Below are 26,918 nucleotides of genomic sequence, written 5' to 3'. Positions count from 1 at the left end.
TCATCAGCAACAATAGAACCCAGAAGATAATGGAACATCTTTAAACCACTGAAGACAGACTGCTATCACAGAATCCTGTATGTGACTAAACTATCATTCTAGAATGAGAAGCCAAAAGGAATAAAAGAAAATTTCAGACAAAGACTGAGGAAGTTTACCACTCATAGACCATTGCTGAAAGAACTACAAAATATATGTTTCAGTGCTAAGGAAAGAAACCCAGAAAGAAGAAAAGGAATGCAAGATGCAATAAAGCTGCCTCTCAAAGACTTTTTTGAAAATGGGTGTGACTTCTTAGTCACATCTACCACAAGTAAGATAAAGCGTCCCCAATTCAAGACTCTCTCAGTAGTTTCATATGCAAGGCTATGGAAATGTGGGACATCCCCATTCCTTTAAAACCTAAAGTCCTTTGTCCCTGGTACTATTTTTGAAGTCATGGAGCAGCACTGTTTTATATTCTTCCCGCTCCACCCCCAAGACATTCTTTCTTAGTGCGAACTTAGCTCAGAAATGCTCTTTAAGGCTGGGCATGGTGGTTTAAGCCTATAATGCCAGCATTTTGGGAGGCCAAGGCAGGAGGATCACTTGAGGCCAGGAGTTTGTGACCAGCCTGGAAAAGATAGTGAGACCCTGCCTCTACAAAAAATTTAAAATGTATCCGGACATAGTGGCAGACACTTACAGTCCCAGCTACTTGGGAGGATTGCTTGAGTCCAGGAATTTGAGGTTGCAGTGAGTCATTATTGGATGACTGCACTCCAGCCTGGGCAACAGAGTGATGCCATGTTTCAAGAAAAAAAGAAAAGAAAATAAATACTCTTTAAGCATTTAAGCCTATGCTATAATGTCCCAATGCAGCTGATAGTACAAAAAGGACCAGATACAAAGTTTTCTCCTGCCATATTTCCATCAATCCTTTTGAAATACTCAAGCAACAGTCATTATAAATAGGGTTACAAGAATAAATAGATTCATAAGGTGGGAAGGTCAGAAGCAGAATCCTAGACATGGGAAAATTACATGGTTTGATCAAAATGTCAATGTGACAGATGACAATACATCTAAACATAAATTCCTGCCCCCAGATATGGCTGTATCTTGTGACAACATGCTGTCTTTCAGGGGTTACAAACTCGGTCACACTGCTCTCTCCTCCTCCCTGCTTCTTCTCTCTGACACACACGAATGCACATTCACACATGTACATGCACACCCACTACATGCAAGTCAAATAACTTATAAGGGTTTGGCCCCCAAGTGTTAGAGGAACCTTTCCATAACGTTCCATCTTTGGTTTAAATTTTCTGTTTATTTCCTTCTGGGCCTGAAAGATGTAAGCTGATGACCCTGATTGCCATTTTATCTTTTCTCTTTCAGACAGACCCAGGAAAAATCATTAGGAGGAGTGCTAGCTGTGCCAGTCTGAGGGCCAAGGATGCATGGGACCGCAGGCTGTGATGTCTACAGGTCTCTGAAGAAGAGCTGAGTCCACTTCTCGAGAAACCAGCCCATTCCATGGCTTCCCCCAACTCAAGGACATTCTTCTTCTGGTCATTTTCTTCCTCAAAATTTTCTTTCTCCTTCATTTTATTAGAGCCAAGTCAAACTCCAAAGAAATGCAGAGGACCAGTTGTCTGAATGTGGCAGCAGCTGGAACTGTGGAACCCTGTCCATCTGGACTCTGAGTTCATTCCCCAACTGATACCCTCAGAGGAAAACACTGCATTCTGCCTAAGTTTCACTGGAGTGGAAAAAAGGAAAAATCCCAAAGCCTTTTGTTGCCCAGACCCAGCAAGAGATCAAGCTGGGGTCACTGCTGCCCTCGAGGTTCATCAGAATAAGGCCAAACTCTGCAAGTAGGTTTCCAGATGAGGCCAGACAGGGTGAGATGGTGGCCACAGGGCCTGCCATGCCAACTCCTATGAGGGCTGCCATAACACACTGTTTCCAGGCAAGGCACACAGAAGACCAGTGCTATTTCCCTAGCCAAAAATGGAAGAACAAAGGCAAGGACTTGGGGCCACTGGACTGTCTATGCATTTCACCATGAGAAGCTAATACGCCAAACATCATGCAAATTGGCATCTATGAGAAGTCAACAACTGTGCCTCCTTTGGGAACAATGCCAACATATAAGAACGGATGCAGGGGCTCTGGCTGCTGCAGAGAATTTGAGTGAGGTGCAGAAGACCAGCATCCCCAAATCAGAGACACTAGGCCTTTGCAGCCACCGCCTCTCTGCCTGCCTCTCGGAAAGGCCTCCAGGCCACTCACAACCCCCACACCAGACCGCTCCCCACCAGAGTCCTCTACATATGTGACAGGGACTCAGGCAGAGTCTAGGGGGTACCTCCTGGTCATTCACACCTTCCTGCACCCACGGTAAGCTCAGAGCCACTCAGCAGAACATATTTCCATGGCATTCAAAGAGTGTTATTGTCCTTGGCACCAAATACTCACATCCTTTCATGAAACATTCAGGATATCATATTTTTCTTGATTACAGGGAAATCTAGGCATTGCAAAGCTCAAATGGGATCCAACCAGAGGCTTTCCAGTGGTTTGTAACATTTTTCTTGCGGGATTATAACAGGGGAGAGGATGAAGAAAAAAATAATAAAATGTTCTGTTCTCAGGAATTTGATATTCTGATATAATTATAAGGATATAAAATCGCAGGGCTTAACACTCCACAAAGGCTAACTGGTTCTCCAGAGAGCCAGTATCATAGGCTGGGAAGCTGGGCTTGGTTTGGATGGAGGGGTATGGAGAGACAGGGGTGGGAAGAGTGTGAAGGTAAGTGTTCTCCCAGCGAGTGTACTGAGGTTGGCACTTGTGGTCTCGATTGCCCTATCACTCCTCTCTACTGTTGTGCCCTGACTGGGATTAACAGTGCAGGTTCCTTGTCCTTGATGCCTAAGACAGTCTGTGGGAAGCCTGGTGTCTCAGGTCCACCTCCACCAGTCCTCACATCCCGTACTTCCTTCCATCCATGTTACAAATATGACCTCAGGGCTCCACACTACGAGCTCTCTCTCTGCTTTGGTGTCAGCACCCAGAAGACCCTCTGGAGGCCAAACCATGAAAGCAGTAAAGTTTGTCTTCATGTGCCTACTGTTACACACAGGCACACACACACACACAGGCACACACACACACACACAGGCACACACACACACACACACACAGGCACACACACACACACACAGGCACACACACACACACAGGCACACACACACACACACAGGCACACACACACAGGCGCACACACACACACACACAGGCACACACACACACACACACACGCATCCTAGTCCACAATCCTAAGCCCACATCCTTAAACTGCCACCATCTCCACCACCCAGGCTTTTGCCATCTTCCTCCTGTTATGCTCCCCAAAGGAAGCCCACCTGGCCCTTTATGCATCCACTCAGAGCTCAAGGGGCCCACCGGCTATTCTGATGACTAATCCACCTGGGATGGAGGTAGGCTGGGGGATTCAGACTCCCTGACTCCCACTAAAATTATGCATCCTGGCTCCTGCATCCCATTGGCCACCTCGATTCTCCCACACCGGCTCAAGCTTGGCACGCCTCCTTACAGAGCTAGAACCCTTTGCCCCCAGACCTACTCAGCAGCTGTCTCACTTTGCCAAACTCATTTCTGGGGAAGCTTTCTCTAGGAACGCCAATCACTCCTGGCCCCTAACTCATGCTTCCAGACCTTGGCCGGTGCCCTCTGGAACCTGCGCACCCTTGCGGATTTCTCTGGGTGTCTCACAGTGTTTCCCACTGACTGTTCCCTCTTCCAGTCTCCTCAAGCTCAGGCCCCACTCCAGGTGCCTCATCCCTCCCAGCATTCAGCACCCCTGCCTGAGACCTCTCCTGTCCTCCTTTCCAGCTCCCCCCATACCCCTCTCCATTTCCTCATCCCCTGCTTTACTGCATGGCTGCCTCTGAAGAGAGAGCGCTACCTCCTTTGCTGGGGTTGGGGCTTCCACTCCCATCCCCAATGCCACTGCCTACTGCCTGCTTCCCAATCTGCTCCCCTCTCTTGCATTTCCAATCTCTCATGTGCCAACAAATCCTCCCTTCTCCTTTTATTCACAGCCAAAATTCTTGAAAGAGTGGTCCCCATGTGCTGCCCCGACTTCACAACCATCACACCTCAGCATTGCACAGTTGGGCTGGACAACAGTCATCTGAACCCACTCTCCAAGCCAATCATTCAATCCAGTGGGCTTCTCAGTTCCCATCTTCCCTTCCACGACCCCATTCAGCAATGACAGTTTCCTGGAAACGTTCTCCTGCCCTGATCCTCCAGACCCTGCAGTAGTAGCTCTCCCCCCACCTCCCTGACTGCTCTGTCACAGTCTCCTCCATTTTACCCTCCTCCTGTCTGTCTTCAGCTCTCCATCCTTCCTTCCCTCTGCTCTCTCTCCCTAATGGCTCCATCTCCACAGCTTCAAATAGCACCTTCTTAGACAGAACTGTAATTCTGCATGCATGCTGGGCAACTTCTACTTGCCTCCGAAGACAACCTCTACCCTCCCCATCCAGATCACAGCACAGGGCTCCCTTGTCTCCGGCCTTCTGCCGGGAAAATCACTCCTTCCCTCTCTCGCCTGGACAGTGGCAACAGCCTCAGAACTGCCCCTCTACCTGCAGCCTCGACTCCCCTACCTCATCCTCTAGCCTCTGCTACCTGGAAGAGCTGCTCTGAGTACACTCTCTCTCCACTCACACACTTCAAACGGCCCTCCATTGCCTACCAAATGCCACGCAAACTCTTCAGCCCAATACGGCGTGCTCCACGTATTATCCCCTTCCTGCCATTCCAACCTTCTCTCTCACTTCTCTCCCCTTGCAAAACCTTGCTCCAGCCAAACTCAACTCACTACTCCTTTGAAATTCAATGCACATCCCTGTGAATACATTACAGGCCATCCCATCCTTTCTATTGGGAATGTGCACCTCTCCTCTCCACCCCATTTCTGTCCACCCTTCAAGGTTCAGCTCAGTCACAACCTCCATGTAACACGTCCTCCATTTATTCCATCTTTCCACATCACCCTTCTTCTTTAAATCTGTGAGCCTTTACCTTTATATCCTTGTAACACCCAGCAGATTCCACCTTTTGTTACAGTTGTGGGTGTCTGCATGTCTAGGCATGCATCTCACCTCCTAGTAGAATAGATACTTCCCTTGAAGGAAGGGATAGTTGAGGGCTATAACCTTGAAGGTACTCTTGAATCCAGAGATCCTATAAGCAAACTGCCTTGCAGATAGCAGATGCTCAATCACTTTTTGTTAATGACTAACCATTCCTATTCTGGAGGGAAAAAAAAAATATATCTAGAATTGTTTTCATCACAACTGGCATGAGACATTCCATCTTCAGAGATATTTCACAGTCAATTTATCCTAGAAAAGGCTTCTTATCTCCTGGTCTTTCAGACAGCTGGGCATAGGTCAAAATTTTTGCCTTTTAAATAATTTAAAAACCAGAGGCACAAGATCCTATTCATGGCAGACCAAATATGAGCTCTGAGTCACTGAAATCCACTTGGATGTAGAGCTCGAATCCCCAGGATGTCTCAGGCAGCCAGATATGGCAACAGAAGCTTCCACCTTGGAGAAATGCAACATTCCAGCTCTGGACAGTGGCCCAGATGGACCTGTGAACAGGGCCAGTGAGGGGGTGTGAGGGCAGAGCCCACAGGAGAGGAATTTACTCATAGTAGGTTGGATTAAATTAAGTGCATTGGGCCGGGAGTGGTGGCTCAAGCCTGTAATCCCAGCACTTTGGGAGGCCGAGACGGGCAGATTACGAAGTCAGGAGATCGAGACCATCCTGGCTAACACGGTGAAACCCCGTCTGTACTAAAAAATACAAAAAACTAGCCAGGTGAAGTGGCGGGCCTGTAGTCACAGCTACCTCGGGAGGCTGAGGCAGGAGAATGGCGTAAACCCGGGAGGCGGAGCTTGCAGTGAGCTGAGATCCGGCCACTGCACTCCAGCCTGGGCGACAGAGCGAGACTCGGAGACTTCATCTCAAAAAAAAAAAAAAAAAAAAATTAAGTGCATTGGCCTTCAAAGTGCAAAGTCTTCTGAGCTTCACACACCTCCGTGAGCCTGTGTGCTTTTTTGCCCATACCCCAGTCTCTGATTAATGGGTTCAGCCGAGGCATCCGTGTCTGTGTTTGTTTCTTCCTCAGATTAGCAGAGTTCAGCATGCTAAGACAGAAATGCAGCTGATGATATTACCACTCTTAGGTAAAATGATTACCAAGAAAACACCCATCCCAAATGAGAAGAGGCTTCCAGAGTCATTTAACTGGGGCATCAATCCACAGCCAAGAGCCTACCACGTGCTGCTATTTCCCCTGGCTGTCTACCCGCTGCTCGCTTCCTTCTCTCCTTCCTCCTTTCCTGATTTTCTCCCCGGACTATTTACCTTTCTTCTCACGTTTTTGCCTTTCTTGCCTAGACTTTAGATGTGTGAGAAGCAGGTGAGAGCCCTGGGGAGCTGCTTTTCCCCACTGAAGGCAACTTTCAGGCTGAAGGCAAAGATCCCTCATTAATCAGTCGTGCCTGAGGCAGGGCAGGCAGCCCCTGGCCAGCACAGAGCACAGAGCAGCCTCCCCCACACAGTCCAGGGAGGACTCGGCCCAGCCACACATGGGGGGAGCCAGCCTCTACCACAGTCCTCAGGCTTATCAGGCCCACATCTCTAACCACAGGCATGGGTGCTCCTGGACAAGACACACAGGCAGAGGGAGAGACAGACACAGACTAAATAGCTTTGTCTTGCCAAATACCAATTTCCTGTTGAGTTGCAAAGCCAGGTCAGCAACGAGGTGAACGCTGAACTGTGTGGTACAGAGACAGTATTTGTTTTTTTGTTTTTTTATTTTGTTTTGTTTTGAACAGAGGCAGTATCAGTCATTCCTCATCAAAAGGCAGCTGTCAGATTGTGAAACACCAATTAAAGTCAAATTTCTGATATAGGAACTGTGAGCCCACAGTAAATACCAAACCCTCACTACTGACACAATAGGATTTCCTAACGCTGTAGTCTCATCTACACGGGCTTCAAACTTGGGGCACTACACAAGGAAGTGGACTCTTGAAGCTAAAAAGTCATATTGCAGGGCCAGCAATTTCACTCCTAGGTAAACCCAAAATAATTAAAAATGGACTCAAATAGATCCTTGAATACTGGTGTTCATTGCAGCACCATTCACAATAGCCAAAAGGTGGAAACCCAAATGTCCATCAACAGAAGAATGGATGAGCAAAATGTGGCATGTGCTTTCAATGAAATATTATTCAGTCATAAAAACGAAGTCCTGACACATGGTACAACATGGATGAACCTTGAAGATATTATGCTGAGACACTTTTGAAAAATGCTAAAACCACTTTCTTGTGTAATTGAAAGAAAATGCTTAATCCCACCTCCAAATGACAGCCAGCTCCCTAACCAATTTCACGTGCTTCCTTTCAATTTCATCATTTATCATGCAGATTGCTATGACCTATCTAGGTCTGAAATTTGTGAGATATGTTGCCAACAGTCAGACTACGCAGCAAACTCCAACTGTAGAATTATTATTGCTGTTGGCCGGGCCCAGTGGCTCACGCCTGTAAACCCAGCACTCTGGGAGGCCAAGCAGGTGGATCAAGAGGTCAGGAGATCGAGACCATCCTGGCCAACATGGTGAAATCCCGTCTCTACTAAAAATACAAAAATTAACCAGGTGTGGTGGCGGGTACCTGTAGTCCCAGCTACTCAGGAGACTGAGGCAGGAGAATTGCTTGAACCAGGGAGTCGGAGGCTGCAGTGAGCCGAGATCGTGCCACTGAACTCCAGCCTGGTGACAGAGCGAGACTATGCCTCAAACAAAAACAAGGAACTACTACTGCTGTCAATAATGCATGAAAATCCATAAAGACGAAAGTAAATTCATGGTTGCCAAGGGCTGGAGAGAGAGGGGAATGAAAAGTGACTACCAATGGGTAAAGGGTTTTTTTGGGGGAGTGATGAAAATATTGGGGAACTAGGTGGACCACTGAATCGTACACATCAAAAGGGGTAAATTTTACAGTATGTGAATTATACCTCAACAAAGCTGCTATTTCAAAATAAGTAAATAAATAATGCATGAAGTCTGGAGAGCTCAGCTTACATGGACGGTCCCTGGGACTCACAGGAATCCTGTTTGAGAATGGAGAGACAGGGACGGTCCCTGGGACTCACAGGAATCCTGTTTGAGAATGGAGAGACAGGGACGGTCCCTGGGACTCACAGGAATCTCGTTGGAGAATGGAGAGTGTCTGTTTTCCAGGCGGGAGTGACTGAGAAAATGTGCCAAGAATGGGTGGTGAAGCAAGGCCATCCTACAAAGGGGTCCCCCGAGAGACAAGATATACTGACCTAGGTGGTCTGTGAAGGCCTATGAGGACATCTGAAGACTCAAGGAGGGCCCTGGCAGAAACCCTGGGAATGAGGGGAAAGCCAGAGGATGGGACCAGGAGGGGAGGTGGGGTACCGGGACCACATACAGCCATCAAGTAAGAACAAGGATTCCTGCTCTGAGCTTCCACAAGGCAAATCTAAGCCAAGGTTCCAGAAGGCGAGGACAAGGTCATTTTCCCAGGATAGATGGATAGTGGGCTCCTCTTTCTGCTCTTCCCCATGGGGAGAAGTAACAGAAAGAACAAATGTTTTGACAGACCTGAATTTAATTTCCAGCCCCAACACTGTCTGGGTGGCTGTGGCCACATTGCTTAAGATCTTTGTTCCTCAGTTTCCTTATCTAAAAAATATAATTAATACCCACGTGGTAGGATCAGTGTAAAGATAAAACATATTAAGCACATGAAGCACCAAGAATATTGCCTGACACATGCCAGGCATTCAATAAATGGTGGCTATTACTCTTGCTCCATTTTAAAGTTATGAAAAGGTAGATGTTATACCTCAATATAGCTTTTATTCTTTAGATAAAAATTAAAACATATATGGCTCCACAGATCACAGGACCAGAGCTGGGGGTAGAGCAAGGTGCAAACAAATGTGAAAGTTTCCCAGCTTACTTTTTGATGATGGGATTATTTTTGCTTTGGGAACTAAAACTAATCCTGTCACTTAGACTGTAAAGCCCTTTCCTATTCTGATCAGTGTCTTAGGGAGCTGCACAGAACTGTTCCCTCTATCTCCAAACCTGCAGCACTTTTGCTATGAAAAAATAAATAAGTTTATTTTCCAAACCCAAAGTTTACTTGTGAAGCAAAGTTTTATTTTCCAGCCCGTCCTCCTGTACTGGGAAGTTGTGTTTCGGTTTGGGGAATTCACATTCAAAAGGGAGGAGACACTGGTTTGCCAGGTGGTGTCCTTCCTGCCCTCAATGGCCCTATTTTCAGATATTCAGGCCATCAGAGGACTTCCAGCCAGCATGGCTTTGGACTTGAGGCCGAAGGCAGGCAGCCATGTGTGGTGGCAGTGAGGGGTCAGCAGCATGGCAGGGGGACGGCTGCTGGGCATTGGGAACCATGCATCCCCACGTCCTCACCCTCAGCTTGGAAACAGCAGCAGTTCACTTGGCTCCACTGTCCTGGGAGCCTACTGGCCACAGGCTTCTAGACTCTCTGGAGGGCAAAATACCAGGCCCATGTCAACCAATGGTTCACTTCCTCCTTGATTATTCTGGTATCAGTCAGACCACCTCAGACTCTGGTTTCTCTTTGTTTTACATTTTCACCTTTAAAATATTGAATAATGTCAGCCCTCCAACACCACCTCCAAAGTTGTTCGAAATGCTGCGAATGTTACTTCATGGTGTTGCTTTTTCAAACTCGGGTGCTCTGCTCTCTGATGGGGAGAAAAAGACTAGCTGATGTTTGAACAGTGATACACACTCATTCTCCCATTTGGATCCTCACAGCTGCCCTACGAAGTGAACTGGATATGGATGATTATCTCCACTTTACAGATTAAAAAAAAAAGGGGGGATTTGATTCCTTCTGAACTCTCAGAGAAAGAGATCAAGTCAAAGAATGTGACCCAAGACCCAAGTCATTTCTCTAGCCTACAGCCTTATTTATTCTTTAGCTATTCACTTTGTTACTTTTGTTAATGTCTTTGAAAGGTTTTAGCCCAACCTAGATTATTTTGGAAGAAAAAAAGGAATATAAATGACTGAACATGACACAATGGTTATAAAGTAAACAGAGCTTAATTGAGTAATCAAGTCAACATTTCTGCCCACAGGCAATATGGAGAAGAACATTCATTTACTGTCTAGATTTTGGCTTGGTTCTCCAAAGGACAGGAGACAAGATTATTTTATTTTCCTTTCAGCTAGGTTCAAGCGGGCAACACCAAGTGTAGCCGAGTATATTAAAAGAAACCCCTGTTGGCAAATTGGCAGCTTAAATATTTCATGAAATTATCACAACACTATGTTCTGAAATGGTGGCTTCCTCCAGGGAACTCAAAGGCCACATCTCTACGCATGAGCCTGGCTCATGCCTCCGTCTTCAAGCCAGATCGAGTCAGTCTCAGAGGCCTTCCAGTTTCTTGGAGATGACTTGAAAGAGTATCAAACAAGTCAGCCAATGAACACTTCAAAGAAGATGGGAATGCCAGAAGCAGGTCCTGGTGATTCTCTTCCATGGGCTGAGAATGTCTCCTGGGAGTAGGCCGGGGGTCCTAGGAGACCAGCCCTGACATGCGAACAGAAAGATGCCCTTGTTCGCCCAGCTCAGGTGGAGTCTGTGGCAGCCTGTTCACAGTCTCTACCCTGGGGCTAATCTGTGTGTCCGTACCCCGGTTACTGGTAATGCCAGCTGGTCCATGTACCCCGGTTACTGGTAATGCCAGCTGGTCCATGAAGTCCCTAGCAGCTCACCAGCACAGCCTGGCTTCCCATCCCCATCCCACTCTCGCAAAGGGGCTGAAACAAGCCTAGATTGGGGCCGAGAGGAAGTGAGCAAATAAAAAAGGCTTAGAGGCAGATCTGTTTGCAGACAAAATCGTGATCTGAATTTTGCAGGAGTTTCTTGTGGACATGTATGAACTTCTACTCTGTAGTCTAAGAAAGTATTTTTAAACCTTTCCAATGATAGATTTCCCCCACCCCACCCTTCCAACTCCATTCCTAAATCTAACATGGCAGAAATTATTTTAAGGCAGTACAAAGGTGGAGGCAGGGGGAGGAAGAATAGAGAGGTTGAGAGATCTACCAAGCAAAATTTAGCCAGAAGCACTAACAAGGCTCTCTCAGGGAGCCAGCACCAAGTGTGGTAAAAGCAGGAGGATAAAGACACTGAAGAGCTTGTATTTAGTTACATCCCTGCCTCGGTGACCCTTTAGGGGCCTCCGTTTTCTCGACTGGAAATGAGGATTGTCTCTAAGGTTCCTTTACCCATAAAATGTCCTGATCCTAGAAAGTAAATTCCCAAAGACACGTTACATTTATTCTCTGTTTGACAAACCCTTTAAAGAACCAGAGCCTAGCTCCCGCCCCCTATATACAAAGGGTATATAGCACAAGAAGCCCATTTGAAAGTGAGGGTGTTTTGGAGAGAACTGTTTTGTGGGGTTTTGGGGAGTGGAGGGGCTGAGAGGTTCAGGTTTCTTGCCAGTTAACCCTCGCTTTGCTCACCCTCTGCTTCAGCCAGATGAACCCTTCCTCTAGTTCCCTCGGCTTCCGGGGAAGGAAGGGTCTATGTTCAACCTCTGTCTGACTCCTGAGCTCCAGGCCCAAACTTCTCTCCTACAGTCCCTACAATCCCTACTTAAATTCAGTTCAGTGCCACAACGAGTAACTGACTGCCCCAATGACCTTGCTCCCCAAACCCTCCCAGACACCCTAGTGGGTTGGGGCTCCTCTGGCTTCCCCTCATCTTCTGCACCTCAGCTCTTGGAAGCTCCAGCCATCTCACAGCTCTGCTTTTCTGTGGGGTCATCCCGGGTTCCCCATCTCCCAGCTGGGGTCCTGTCCACACAGAACACGGAAGCAAGGTTCTCCAGGGACCTGCGCGGGTCCTGCCTGAATTCGGCAGGGGAAAGGGGGCAGTAGAGAATGCGCCCACTTCCCTTCCTGCCGTGATAAACAGCTGCCTCCAGGGGTTCCTCAACTACAGAAGCCAAGAGGGTCTGCCCGCCTGGTCCAGGCCCGTGTGTACATGGGCTCAGGAAAGCCTGGTCTTGAACAAATAAGCACCCCGTCTGGGAACTAAAACACAGAGAAGAGCTCTTCTGGAATGCCCAGGTTTAGGTTCAAATGATGGCATTCATTATTTCAGCCTTCCATTCTGCTTTTCCCACAGGGGGCTCAGTTTAAGTCTACACACCCCACTTTGAAATGGCACTGAAAAACATTCCATTCCATTTTCCCCGAGGGATCCTGTCACTTTTCCTTGTTTTACGCGGTATCTAACCTTGAGGTACATGTAAACAGGTGTTTACTAAATTATTTTAATAATGACAGCCACAGCTCAGAGTGTTATTTCATTATCAGAATGTTTAGCACTTATGTCGCTAAATATTTAGCACCTGATATGGTGCAAAACAATTCCCCATGCCTTTTTTTAACCAATCTTCTGTTCTCCTCCACAGTGCCCAACATTAACCTAGGCAACTGTGAGGATGGAATCTAGAAACAGACTAAATCAGTGTGATTATTTTGTTCATTAGGCTTGTTGTTAAGTCTCCAGGTGTTTCCCAAACAGTCTATCAGCTTTCTGTAGTCCATATTGGAGAATAAAACTGTCTGCTGAATTTGAATGCTGAGCACTGATTTCAGGGTCCCGGCAAGGAAGAGGTGAGATGACGCCGGCTGACCTGTACCTCCTACAGAACAAGTAGCTGCTGTGTCAGGCGGGAGGAATTACTGTAAAAGGAAGAAAGTGCTGCCAGCCACTCACCCCTTCTTAATACAGTGCCAAGGGCTTCTCAGACCTCATGGAACTTGCCACGCAACTAAGAAAACCAAGTGAAGAAAGGAATAGAAAAGAAAATGCCAGGCGCTGGAAAACATCACTGGAAATTAGAACAAATCTCAGTTACTTCCTAACCTGGATCTCCTGAGCTTTTCTGCCATTACCCAGCAGGAGACCCAGGCAGACTCATAAACGGAAATCAACTGTGAAGTGCACCCAGTTGTTTTTGTGTTCTTTTCCCTATTAAAGTTAGGAAAATGTCTTCCTGCCTTTGGCTGACAAGCTTCGTGACTGCCCAGGTTTGGGTTCCCAGATCCCATGGCTTCAGGTCACCCCATGCTCCACTGGGCTTGGGCACCACCGGGCCCTCCGGTTACTAAACCATCAGCGAAAAATCAGGGAGAAAATTAACATACGGCCATACCCAGTTCGGCGATTTACCCAAAAGGCTCCCTCCAGGCTCGGCGGGATGCTGTCTGTGCTGGGAGGAAATAGACGGCTGTGGGAAGACCCTGCAATGGACTGGGCGGTCTCCAAAGGAGTTTTCACCACAACAGGGTGGAGAGGTCACTGTGGGACCTGGGTCCCTCCGTGATGCCGCGAGGGCCTCCAGTGTGGGCGGTGGCATGGAGACACACTGGTCTTCTGGGTTGCCTGTGCCAGGGCAGGTGTGGGCCTGATGAAAGCAGCACAGCTCCAACAGGTCACAAGCTCCAAACTCCCCCTACACCTTTCATCACCAGCCGGACCCTGAAGCCCCTTTCCTGACTCCTAAGCCCTGTGGCGCCACCTACTGGAAGAGGCAGAAGCCACATCTACTGCAGGTCTGGCCAGGTCGCATTCATTCATTCACACAGGCATTGATTTGTTCAGCCTTGCATCAAGGCCCTGGACTGAGCAGCGGCCAGTCCTAGGAAGCAGGGATCCAAAGATTAGCTGGGCCTCGAAATCTCCATTCGGTATGCTCCTTGGACCCCTTTGGTAGGTCTTACAGAAGAACCCAACTCAAGCAGTTTTAGTTGAAGAAAAAATTAAAGAGTCCTAGGTCATTGCCAAGACCGAGACATGGTCCCAGGGGACTAATGGCTCATCATTTCATTTGCAAAGCACTTTGCCTGCAGCATCTACCTGTAAGAACAAGTCTCCCTTTACTATGAAGAAGAAATGTTTAAACAGTCTTAGGAGACTGCGTTATCAATACTCCCCTCTCAACACCCCAGGTCCCTGAAGGGCATTAGCCTCTTGTGTGATCTATTTTAAACAGCTTTTCCTTATTCCATGCGTGTATACACACACACACACCACACTTAAATACTGTTAGTGTGTATTCTATGGAAATAATGAAAACTTGACTCTTTTTAATATATTCTGTCATATTCTGAAACACTAAAAAGTACCTGACCAATAGTAGGAATCATATGCTGAACTCCAAAAGCCCCTTTTCTCCAGTGTTCTCCATGCAGGATCAAGAAAAAGCAAAGCTAACGCCACAGCTTTCTTTAACCTGCTCAAGCTGATGTGCGAGCAACATTGTTCTCTGACCATTTGTAAAGAAAGTTAACTGTGATCATTATTATTATTACCTTATTACAGCGATTCTTACTCTGCTGAATTGCTAAGTAGTTAAAAGAAAAGCACAGTGTGTCTTGCACTCTGAGAACACATGTTTCTCCCCTCTGCCTTGTCTCTAGCAGATAAGGGACATTCTGGTGTTTTATTTGTTCAATGGTTGACTATTAAGACACTCATTTGCTAGCTGGAGCCTGCAATGGAAAATCAGCCCAGAAAAGTGGGAGGCTGGCACAGGCCCAGAGCAGACAGGGCACCAGAGGCGAGGCAAGGCTTGAGTGTGCCACTCCAGCCTGAAACCCAGGGTCAGAAGCTCGTCCTTCCATGAACTTCCAGGCTGTTCCCAGGCACTGACCTCCAGTCTCCTATTCAACCCTCAAAACACACACACACACACACACACACACACACACTCTCACACATGCACACACTCCACAGAAAAGGTGAGGGTGCAAGGACTGGTGCATTCCATGTCTTGGAGTATGTTGGGAAGAGACGGATGCACAGCCCCGGCCACTGGCAACTTTTTTGGTTCTCGACTCTTTGGTTCGTCACCATTACTGATCTTCTGAGGCAGTCCTAGACTCCTCTTCTGTCTCCTGAAACTCTAACCCCTATTACAGCTCACCCACTCCCTTTAGTGATTAGCCACAGCAACCTCTTCCTTGTCAATGTTCATCCTCTTCTAGGTCTGCCTTCCCCGCCTCCACCACCCTCCTCCCCTCTCCTACCCCAAAAACCTGGGCAATGCCAACCAACTAAAGAAGAGAAGATGGAGAGCAGAGGGGGGACAGGGATCTTGGTGCTCTTCCACCTGGGAACCGCATCTAGAAATGGAGGCAAAACTGCTCCCATGAATTATATAATCACTGCAGCTTCAAGGGAGAGAACTGGAATTCAGGTTGCCATAGTGTTTGTTGGCATGTTGCTGGAAAGGTAGAGCTCTCAGCCACTGGTTCCCTTGCTCCCTTCCCCTCTACCTTTCTCAGGAACCTCTCTGGGGTTGGCACTCCTACTTTTAATGTCGGTTCCCAGCATACGGCGGGGAGATGCTGAGATGCAAAGGGGCAAAAGAAAACAACCAGAGTAAGGAAATGGGATCAGAAGGGGTTTAATCCTGCCCTAAGAGGAGTCCTTGTAAACTAGTTACGATTATCATCCTGTGAATAATCATTATTATTACCACAGTACATTGCCATTGACAGTGATACTTAGGGCAATACTACAGAGCTCGCCTCTTCAATGCTGCTTAGACTGAGGAGGTGGGTAAAGCACGCAGTCTCAGAACCTGGAGGGGAGTCATCTTGCATCCCCACTCTTCACAAATACCACTCTCTTTTGTGTCTCCCTCCCTCCCTCCTAAACCATTCACTACCCCATCAGCTACAGAAGGGACAGGGGAGCAGGTGAGGGATGGGGTCACCAGTAGAGAAATCCAAACATGGACGCTGCCCTTGTGACCCCGAAGTCCTGTCTCACCCCAGAACCCATGACCCTTGACAAGATTCTTTCTTCCAAAGGAGGCCAAAATCCCCATGCTGCCACCCATGCTGGAAAGCAGAGAAGACTGGCCCCAAAATCAGTCTCAGGAGAGATGGAGACCAGGCAGGCCGGCTGGCAGCTTCTGGCTCTAAAGAGTGAAGGCCCTGTCCCCAGAAGGTGGAGCTGGGAGCAAACAGAGGGGAAAAGCTGTACAGAAAGACCTGGAGACAACTCCCACCAGGCTGGTCTTCGGAGGATCACTTGGAAGAACCCAGGGAAGAACAGAGACCAGCAGTGACAGACAGGCTTTCAGGGCAAGAGAAGAGGAAGAGTGGAAACAGGGAGGCTCCGGGAACTGGGAGAGAAAAGGGCGAGACTACACCAAAGAGACAGAGAGAGCAGTGGCGAGAAGAAAGAGATGTCACGCCTGGAGGTTGCCAGAAAGCCCCGAGGGACCACCCTGTCTGCACTCCCCCGCCTCAAAACCTTAAATGCTGAGCAACGTCAAAGAAAATAACTTGTTAATATGGGGGGAGAGCGGCGAGGGAGAAAGTTTCCAGGAAGTAGGGAGTTACCTGACTGCCTTTCACCATCACAGGGGGAGCTGGTGACACTTGCGGCCAAGGATGGAGATGCTCGGAAAACACTGGGCAATAGTATGGAGCCGTGTGAGCCAGGCACACCCTTCCATGATCTCCTTCAAACACGAAACAGCAAAGCCCACACACCGCCCGGCTCCTCGCCGCTTCCATCCTCAGGTGCTAGCCCACATATGGGTGCGAATGAGAACACACGCGGCGTGGGCGCGCTCGGGGTCAACGGCAGTGGAGAGGTGGGTGGGTGTAGGTGAGCGGCGGAGGAGGGAGGGAGAGAGGAAGAAGGGGACCGACGGAGGGGGAGCGAGAGGGGCGCGCTGGGGCTCACATCTGCACCGCCGCCCCCACCCGCCACCTGGAGCGCGCCGCCCAGGGCAGGGGCGCCTGGACCAGAGTGGACGCCGGGCAGCGCCAGGGCGCCCCAGGGGCGGCCGTGGGCGCCGGGCTCTGCCGGCGCGGGGTGCGCGCGCGCGCGCTCCCAGCCGCGCCCCGAGCCGGGCGAGGGACCCCGGGCCTCTGGGCTCCGCGGCGCCGGCGCCCTCTGCCCCCCGCGCGGCTGGCCAGGCAGCCGGGCTCTCCAGGCGAACGCGAGAAAGCGAGGCGGCGGCGGCCACTTGGGGAACTTTTCCCCCCTCGCCTGGAATTTCATAGGAAACACATGCTCTGGAGAAGCTGGGGCCCGGGGGGGGAGGGGCGGGAATTTTCCGCTCCGTCTCGCGCGGCGGTTCGGGCCCCGGTCCCGCCGGGCTCCCGGGCGCTCCGACGAGGCGGAGGCGCCCCTGGCGGACGCGGCCCCGGGCCACTCTGCAGGGACCGACCCCGGGGCCTCGGGGAGCGCGGGGAGAGCAGGAGCCCGGTGGAGAAGGCAGGGAGCCCCGGCGAGGCGGCGGGGTCCAGCCTTACCTTGGTGGTTTTCCTCTGGAATGTACATCCTCGTATTCTCATTGACCATGGACCAAAAATGGTTTTCAAAGGAGGAGCAGCCACGAAGAGGAAGAAATGTGAAAACACCCCCCAGCGGGTCTGGATTAATCCCTCCTCCGAGGCCGGCGGCTTTCGTGCAAGATTCGAGGAAGCCGTGGTCTGCAGTGTTTCTTCTTCCCTGCCGACGATTACCTGATTCCCATTATGGCATCAAACCCCAAAAACTGCTCCTTTCCACTACTGCCTCCTCGAGTGAAATTGTAATGCATCCTCAGTACATCCGGGCCCCTTCCAAGAATTGAGCACCGCACCTCTGGCGGCTACACCATTTGAAAAAATAAATCGGGAGAGGCAGGGCGAGAAGAGGCGGAAAGGAGGGGCGGGGGGCGCGCGGGGCCCGCCTGGGCCGGCAGGGGCCGAGGCGCCTCTGCCCACTGCCGGCGAGTCCTCCTGAGGCCCCTGCCCGGCTCTCTGCTGTCAAAGGGAGCCGGCAACTCCTGGGCGCGGAGGCAGGAAGAGCCGCCGCCGCCGCTCCGGGCCCGCCGCGCCGCGCCGAGCGCCGCTCTGGCAGGAGCTGTTTCTGCAGAGGCAGCGAGAGGGAGACACCGGGCGCGCGAGAGCGCCGCGCTCACTCCCCCCGGCCCAGCCCCGCCGCGCCCGCGCCCGCCCCTGCCCGCGCCGCCCGCCCGCCCGCCCGCCCGCCCGCCCGGCGCGCCGGAGGCAGACGCGCTGAACGCTTCCAGATGTGGCGGCGGCGGCGCGCAGGGAGCCGGGCGCACGGCGCGGGGCGCACGGCGGCGGACTGGAGCCCGAAGTTGGGCCCCCTCTCGGCGCCCGCGGCAACGCCGCCCGAGCGAGCCCTCGGCCCGCATGACGTCAAGGGGAGCGGGCCCCGGCCGCCGGCGGGCGAGGGGCGGCGTGAGGAGCCCCCGGGGAGGCCGAGGCGCGCGGGGGACCCGGACGCCCGCCGTGGTGGCCGCGGTGGCCGCGGCGCGGACACACCCCCTCGCGCCCAGCCGGCGGCGTCGCGCCCCCCGCGCCGGCCTGCAGCCCCCCGCCCGCGTTCTCTCCTCAGCTGCGGCGGCGCGTCCCTGCTGGGCCGGCCACGCCGGGAAGGCCTCTGTGAGCGGAATTCCAAGGAGGAGGAATACAATTTGCCCAACGACCAGAGTCTGGTTTCGGATCGGGCCACCGAACAAAACGGCAAAATGAGCCGTGATTCCGTGATTCTGTTTGATCAATTATAATCAGAGCGGTTGTAGAAGTGACAGATAGAGGAGGGGAGGGGAAGCGGGAGGGGCGGCGAGGCGGAGCCTGGTAGGCGAGGCAGCGGTGCCCAGATGTCTGAACAGATTCCTAGACCCAGGTTTGCTAATTCTTTGGAGGCAGCCGAGCACGTGTTCTACTAGGATATCCTTACCTACTTCTCTTAATTATTTCTGCAACTCCGGCAGGAACCTATCCAGCACCTCTCCTTCCCGGAGAAGCAAACACTTCCCTCCAGAACTCCCTGCAACCGCAGCAAGTTCCACGGCACCCCCTGCAGGACCGGGCTCCCCTCCAGTAGGGCTTCGTGATCCCTTTCAGGGGGGCCTACAACTCCCTCTTGGGGAAAACCTCTACCTGCCTCCACGTAAGACCTCCTCGCTTCCACATCCACTCTCATTCCCTGGGGGACCCTAACCATTCCCGTGGCTTTCAGCAGCTGTCTATATCAAATGTCTATCTCCAGCCCAGACCTCTCTCCTGAATTCCAGACTACAGCCGACTCTATCTGATAGACATCTCAATCCTAATACATCCAAACCCAGAATTCCTGATCTCTTCAAAGCCTGCTCCTCACACAGCCTTCCGCATCGCAGTCGATGACAATCCCATACTTCTAGTTGCTCAGATCAAAATCCTGGAGTCCCTCTTGACTCCTTTCTCTTATCATTCCACGTCTAGTCCATCAGGAGATCCTGTTGGCACTGCCTTCAGGCGAATCCAGAACCTGACCACTTCTCAGTTCCTCCACTGCCACCGCCCGGGGCTGAGCCAACATCCTTCACCCAGGTTTCTCCAGTAGCTGGTCCCCCTGGCCTACCTTCCCTCTCCCCTCCTTTGGTATTTTCTCAATACAGCAATCGGAGTAACCCATTTAAAACATCACATCACAGCTCTCCTCTGCTCAAAACCCTCCGTGGTTACCCATTTCACTTAGTAAAAGCCATGGTCCTTGTGGTGACCTACAGGAATGGCCGAGTACAAATCTTCTTGCATCATCTCCTACTGCTGTCCCCCTCACTCAGGATACACTAGCCTCTTGGCCGGGCCCCAGACAGTCCCGAAATGACTCCCCAACACACCACACATTGTAAGCCCTTTGCTCTAGCTATTCCCACTGCCTGGAACACAAACGCCCTCGGCTTCTTCAAAGCTTTCTGCAAATCTCACCTGTTCAATGAGGCTCACCAGGACCTCATCCTGATTCATCCTGACGGACCCCCACAGCACTCCCAATCTCCCCTTACTCTTATTGAATCCCTGCCTAACATAGTATATAGTTTACTTATTCATTAACTTTATTGTTTATTGTCTGTATCCCCCCACTGAAATGTAACCCCCGTGAAGACAGGAAGTCATCTATTTTGTTCACCAGTGCCTGGAGCAGTGTCTGGCAGATAGTAAGTACATAATATGTGTTGAATGAAATGAATGAGTGCCCGAGCACTTTCAGGAGTGTTGCAGTTCCCCCTATCAAAATGCATCTTGTTGGTCCCTTAGTTGATACCTGAAACCTTACCACTCCTGTTTCCTTCCTTTGTCCAGTGGTTCTGGCCCCAGTTTAAAATGCAAGTGCCCCTGGGAGAGGTATTAAGCTGTATCAGTTATCTTCATTCTAATGTGAATAGCGATCTCAATTTTGTTGGTTACAAGAGAAATCTGGCCTCTTTGCCATTCTGGTGTGTTCATACTCAATTTTCAACCTAATAGAGAAAATTAGAAATGACACAAATTCAAACATTTCCCACTTACTTTAGGATGCATCATAGGCCTGTGTTTCAGAGGCTGCTGTAGCTGATAATTTGTTTAAATGAATACTAAAATTGGTTTGCATCCCCTTTACACACAAGTGCAGGAATAATAATAATAGCTAACACTATTGAGTGCTCTGTGCCAGGTACTGTGACAGGCATTTTACAGCCTTTATCTTATTTAATCCTCATTGCAACTCAATAAGCTATGTGTTATTGTCATTATTATCCCCATTTTATAGATATGGAAACTGAGACTTTGAGACTTAAATTACAATGTCCAGGGTCACCCAGGTGAGTAACTGTGGAGCCTGGACTTAGCCCAGGCATATCTGACACCAAACTCAGGCTCTACCATTATCTTACTCCTTCTTCTGAGGGGTGACGTGTGGGTGAGCTGGTGGGGGCAGGGCTGCAGGGAGATGAACAGTGTGAAATGATTGCAAAATATGCTGTAGATAATTCACAAAGAGCCAAGTCACTGGGAACAGAGTGTATGTGTGTTAGGGGGTCACGTGCAGGATTGATAGCCCAGCTTTTCTAAAGGTAGGCACTGTATAAATCTAGCAAGTAAATATTACCTTCATGCTTCTTTAGTTTCATTTTTCACTTCTCTTTTCAGCTGTGAAATGTGTTCTTTCCTTTCCAGAAAAAGGTATTTCCTAAATATTTGGTCTTGCAGTATACGCCCATATCCCAGCTTTTAACTTGGAACACAGCCCTGGGTGTGCTCTTTCGAGGTAACAAATACTCAACGTGACAAAAGGAGACCATTGTGAATTCTGATTTGGGGATTTGGGAAGTGGTGGGAGCAGAGGAGGGAGTCTGTTTTTCTCTGTCATTGAATGGTTTGATTCTCCAGCTAAAGAATCTCCCATAGGTCTTCATGTGTGCCCTCTTTCTACATAGTATTATGCTTATATTTGCATGAGCCTTTTCTCTCCTCTTCCTTACTACATTTTAGGTGTCTTCAAGAAGAGAACTGTGTTTATTCTCTGTGCATAACATAATGCTTTGTACATATGGACACTCAATTTGTGTTGAGTGCATGATTCACTCTGGAAAAGATTTTTAAATGTGACCACAGATATTTTCTTTGGAAGCAATTAAGAGTGCACTGAATTTGTTAATTACAGTGTATTTGTAAGAGTGAAAACCTGGAAATGAACTAAATATTCAACAAAAATGTTGGTTAAATAATAACACTGATGCCAGGCGCGGTGGCTCAAGCCTGTAATCCCAGCACTTTGGGAGGCCGAGACGGGCGGATCATGAGGTCAGGAGATCGAGACCATCCTGGCTAACACGGTGAAACCCCGTCTCTACTAAAAAATATAAAAAACTAGCCGGGCGAGATGGCGGGCGCCTGTAGTCCCAGCTACTCGGGAGGCTGAGGCAGGAGAATGGCGTGAACCCGGGAGGTGGAGCTTGCAGTGAGCTGAGATCCGGCCACTGCACTCCAGCCTGGGAGACAGAGCGAGACTCTGTCTCAAAAATAATAATAATAATAATAATAACACTGAGAGATTATTCTAAGTGCCTCACATATATAAAGTCATTTGCTCCTCCAAACAACCCTGTAAAGGAATTGCTTTTATCCCCATTTTACCAGTGAGGAAACCAAAGCACAGAAAGGTTTACTCACTTGCCCATGTTTTCACAGCCAGTTAATGTTGAAAGACCTGTGATTTGAACCCCAGCAGTCTTCAGAGCCTATGCTCTTCACCACCACATAAATGAACTAGAGTGCATTCACACAGTGAAAGTCTACGTAGACAAGAACAATATTAAGAATATTAGTAACGTGGAAAAAAATGATTTACACTAAAAGAAAAACAAGTCACAAAAATATTACAGGCAATATGATTTCATTTTCCTTTTAATGTCAGGTTTATATTTGAACTAGGGAAAAGACTAAGTAAGGTTCACACCAAAATGTTGACAGTATCCTCAAGCTGGGGTATGTGGGGGGAAAAAAATGTTGACAGTAGCTTTCTTTGGGAGGGGGATTACACGTAAATGTTTCTTCTTCTTCTTCTTCTTCCTTAGCTGGCCCAAGGCTTGGAAAGCCAGGTTGCCAAGCAGGCTCTTCCTCTTCCCTTAGCACACACACCTCTTGACACAGAGCCCTCCCCCCACTGCCTAGCCAGGGAAGACACCGCTAATAAATCTCTTCAGAATAACTCTGTCATCAAGTCTGCAAGGTGTCCCTTCTATTTCTCTCCTTCTGCCCACCACAACAGCCACTCAGCACTAAATGCTGCCACGCACCTGCAAAAAATTACCTGTCCAGTGTTTCCAGCCCAAATGCATTACATTGTCCTCATTGCAATCTGAGCTGCCTGGTTGAAGCATCAGCCACTCTGTGTTGGTGGTAGAGAGCTAGGAACACCAAGATGATGGGTAAATCTTAACAATGACCTTTTGGGAAGATGTTTCATCCTTAATTTCTAATCCACATAATTGCCTGTATATAAGGGTGGACATTTCAAACCAGGTAAAATTGATTAGCAAGCCAGAGTAGGAAGAGGGGAGTCAGAAAGCCCACTTTAAATGTGCCTTCTGACACCTTACCTTCTTTATCTCCCCATAGGGCCACGCACAACCATTCCTTCTCAAAGGCCAGAGATGGGAACATCAGTGTGGTGGTTTTGCATTAGGTCAGCTTAACTAAGCTGGAACCTATTTCCCAGAATTGCCTTCCTTATGTGGTTCTGCATTAAGATTGTCCACAACAGGTATTTGTGGAGCCTCTGGGAGGTGGACATGAAGCAGCAGCATGCATTCATTGTCACCGATCTGCTGGCTTACCCTGACGGTGGAGCCCACAGCTCCTCCAGCTCCTGCTAGATCTCCTCCTTCAGCTACTCTGAGGCCTGGGCAAAGTACATGCCCAGCTCTGTAGTAAAGATTCCAGCTTTATGTTTCATAGTCAAGATCGGCAATGGTAAAAGGCAAACAAGGGTTTTATTTGTCCTTGTGGGCTCCACTTTGGCCTCACTCTCTCCCACATCACATCCTGCTTTCCTCCTGCCTTTTGGCACTACAGCAACTTCAGACCCATCCTCAGATGCAGAGATAGCAGCCTTCTGTAGATTCTTCACCAGCTTCCACAACTGGATAAGGTCTAATCTCTGCGATCAATCCCTTCCTCCAAGTCACTCACGGTGGTACCACTTCCCTGATCAAACCTGACTGATGCATCGGTGTACTGCTCCCACCCATGACCAGGTTACTTGTTTAGATATTTTTATGAGTAAATAGTGCCTGGCACATAGTTGCCCTCAATATATATGTTTGTTGAATTCATACTAATTATCATCATTTAATATGCCTGGTGAATATCAGGTGCTATGATAGGCACTTTAAATACAGCTAACAGCCTGGTCTTTGGAGACAGGCCAGACACAGAGCCGGGTTCTGCCTGCTATGAGCTACGGGAATGTGGACACCTGACTTTAACTCTTAACACCCAGTTTTTACAATATGAAGCTAATAGTGGTACCTAACTCCATAGGGTGGTTGTGAGAATGAAATGAAATAGTCCAAGTAAAGTGTGTGGGGTGCACAGCATGCTCATTTAATGTTAGCTGTTACCATCCTTCACCCCTGTAAGGAAGATTTGTTGACTATCTACTATGTGCCCTGAATTCACCACAGCCCTGCCAAAGAGACTTACCACCATTGTACAGATGCAAAACAGTAGCTAAGAGGTTAACTTTCTTGCCCAAGATTGGTTTGTCAGCAAATTATAGAATTGGGATTTGAACCCAAGTCTACACAAACCCAGAGGCCATGCACTGGCCGCTACTATGCACAACATTTCAGGCACTAGAACTAAAATGGAGGAGAGAGGAAGGCTTTGGGGAAAATCCCCCAACCCACAGTTCAGACAGCAGAGCTGAAGAGGTTGCAGAATGGCCTTTCTCCTTCTTTTGGAAGACCCATAAAAACGCTGAGGCCTTCACAACCCATGTTAATATTTAAAAACCTCTGCTGGCAGAGTTCTCCCTTCTATCATATCTCCATCCTTCCTCCTGTCTGCTTTTGTAGAAGCCATAGGACGAACCAGATCCCACCTAACCCACTGGGCTATCTTTATACACCACACTTAGGGAAAACTCTCCTGGCAGCTCAGCCCCAGTGTCCGTCCCAAGGGGAAGCCGGAGTACTCAGGGTGCGAGGATAATTCAAGCCTCATTCTACAGCAGCCTAAGTTGTTTGGATAATAAGGTGTGGTAACATGACTAACATGAATACCCTTGTGATTTTCAGCAATACTTAGCCCCCAAAGACAGAAAACAGCAAGGTTATTTATGGCCTGATCCTGGGGACTGGATCTCCAGGTGGGAGAATTCATCTGCCATGTGTGAATTCAAATCATGGCCCTCTCTACCTCAGCAAACCAATGGTGCATGCTAATTATGTAACTATCTTGGACTTCTGTTTGCTCATCTGCAAAATGGGAATGTGTGGCCTCATCTCCTGAGGCTCTTTGGAAAGAGAAGTTGATACCAAGGGAAGCGCTCAATCACCAAAGTTATACCTTCATTACTTGTTAAGGCCCTGAGAACGTCTGTTTCATCTGGGTGACCTGCTGACCCCCAGAAGGAACCGCATAGTCAAGGCTCAGACCTATCCACTATTGTGTCCACTTTTTTAGGAGTTCAAAGGCCATCACAAAACGCAAGCCATTCCCACCTGTATTCAATTTTTGCCATAGCAAATTACCACTAGCTGGGTGTTTTAACACAACAGCAATTAATTATCTCGCAGTTTTGGAGGCCAGAAGTTCAAAATCCAGCAGGGTGTGCTGCCTGCAGTGGCCCTCAGGGAGAACCCCTTCTTTGTCCCTTCCAGCTTCTGCTGGCTGGCAGCATTCCTTGGTTTGTGGCCACATCACTCTGTCTCCATGGTCACCTTGCCTCCTCATCTCCTGGCAGTCAGATCTCCTTCTGCTTCACTCTTACAAGGACACCTGTCATTGGATTTAGGACTTCCCAGATAATCCCAGACAATGTCTTCATCTCAAAATTCTTAATTACGTCTACAAAGACCCTTTTTCCTGATAAGCTAAAATTGACACTTTCTGGGGATTAGGACATGTACCCATACATTCTGAGGGGCCGCTATTCAACGCACTACACTACCCTAATCTACATGAATGTTTCTTCATCCATTTTCATTTGAATCTCAAGCCCAACGTTTGCTAATTCCTGAAACTTTAGCAACCTCTTTCTCTCTCCCACTGAGGCTCAGTTTCTTCACTTATAAAACAGAAGTTATTGCCATATGTTAGAGCTGAAGTGAGTGGTGACAAAGGTGCTTCACTATGGAAGATGCTCCTTCCCACAGAACTCAGTCTCACACTTAACCCTTTCAGTGAATCACCCTCGGCTATTTGATTAGAGAAACTGAATGCTTGGAGAGGTTCAGTAACCTGGCCGAGCCAACTCAGCTGGGTAGAAGTGGACCTGGCTTTAAACCCCAAAGACCATTCTGATCCTCAACCTTCCTAACCCCTTTACCTTCTTAACCATTCCAGGCCAGTTCAAACGTGTTCAATGGAGCTATATAGAAAATGTCTTCTCAAAGGAAGCTGAAAAGTGTTCTTTTCAGTAGGGCTTTCAGAACCCTCCTCTTCTAATTAGCTTTATAAATGTTCTCTCTTCTCTTTTTACCCTTCTCTGAACGCATTCTAAGTTCTCTGTCATTTTCAAAACACGGTCCTAAGAGTAAACACCTTTATCTGGCCATCAGAAATCAGCCATCAACCCTCATTCTATTCACAGTCCTCCTATTAATATAACTCTTGGCAAACTCACCTTTCCTTCCATATTTCAGCTGGCATTCAATCTGTAATGTCTTCTCTCTCTGACCCCTGGTTCTTCTCCCTCTCACGCAAGGATGAATAATAAATGATGGCTCAGTTCGTATTTGCGTTCTGGATTATTCTTTCCTGAATGGTCACTTTGCATTCATCTCTCTTAGAATTCCACGTTAATTTCCAGCTTGCTTTCCTACAGTATCAGAAGTCATGTGAGACTAGGGTTATATAGCCATGAACATTTCTGGTTCCTAGTCTGACATAGGTCAGGTAACCCTTTACTTGATATGACATTTGGGACCTGGCCACCTCAACAGATGAAAAAGGATATTTGTTCTCTAAAGCCTCATTTTAAAGATGATGCACTGTTCTAATTAGGATTCCAAGGATCTTTTATAGGGGTACCCTTTGGTTAACCTGCAGCAGTCCCATCCCTGAAATCTAAAAGAATATAGACTACACTGATAGGAATAATTCCAAATATTTGCATTCCTGGAACGGTAAACTCGAATGCCATAAAACTAATTAACATTTGGCTAGTTCACTCTAA

The 26,918-nt window shown here is 48.8% G+C and overlaps 1 protein-coding gene across 30 annotated transcripts in view; it reads right to left on the bottom strand.

The window, feature by feature from the left end:
* The window catches only part of CACNA1C (calcium voltage-gated channel subunit alpha1 C), a 740,665-nt gene that overhangs the window by 637,015 nt on the left and 76,732 nt on the right, over positions 1-26,918 (bottom strand). For 12 of the 30 annotated variants that reach the window (XM_028829121.2, XM_028829151.2, XM_077953279.1 and 9 more), the window contains exon 1: positions 17,504-18,128. The exons of the other annotated variants lie outside the window; for them this stretch is intronic. In XM_028829121.2, the coding sequence (XP_028684954.2) occupies positions 17,504-17,552 (49 nt within the window). In that variant the 5' untranslated portion in view covers positions 17,553-18,128. Of the gene's footprint in view, positions 1-17,503; positions 18,129-26,918 lie in introns of those variants that run through there. 30 annotated transcript variants of the gene reach the window in all.

Source organism: Macaca mulatta, chromosome 11 (genome assembly GCF_049350105.2).
Source record: "Macaca mulatta isolate MMU2019108-1 chromosome 11, T2T-MMU8v2.0, whole genome shotgun sequence".
Taxonomy (NCBI): Eukaryota; Metazoa; Chordata; class Mammalia; order Primates; family Cercopithecidae; genus Macaca; species Macaca mulatta.
The sequence above is the reverse complement of the archived record's forward strand: the minus strand, read 5'-3'. Positions and strand labels throughout refer to the sequence as shown.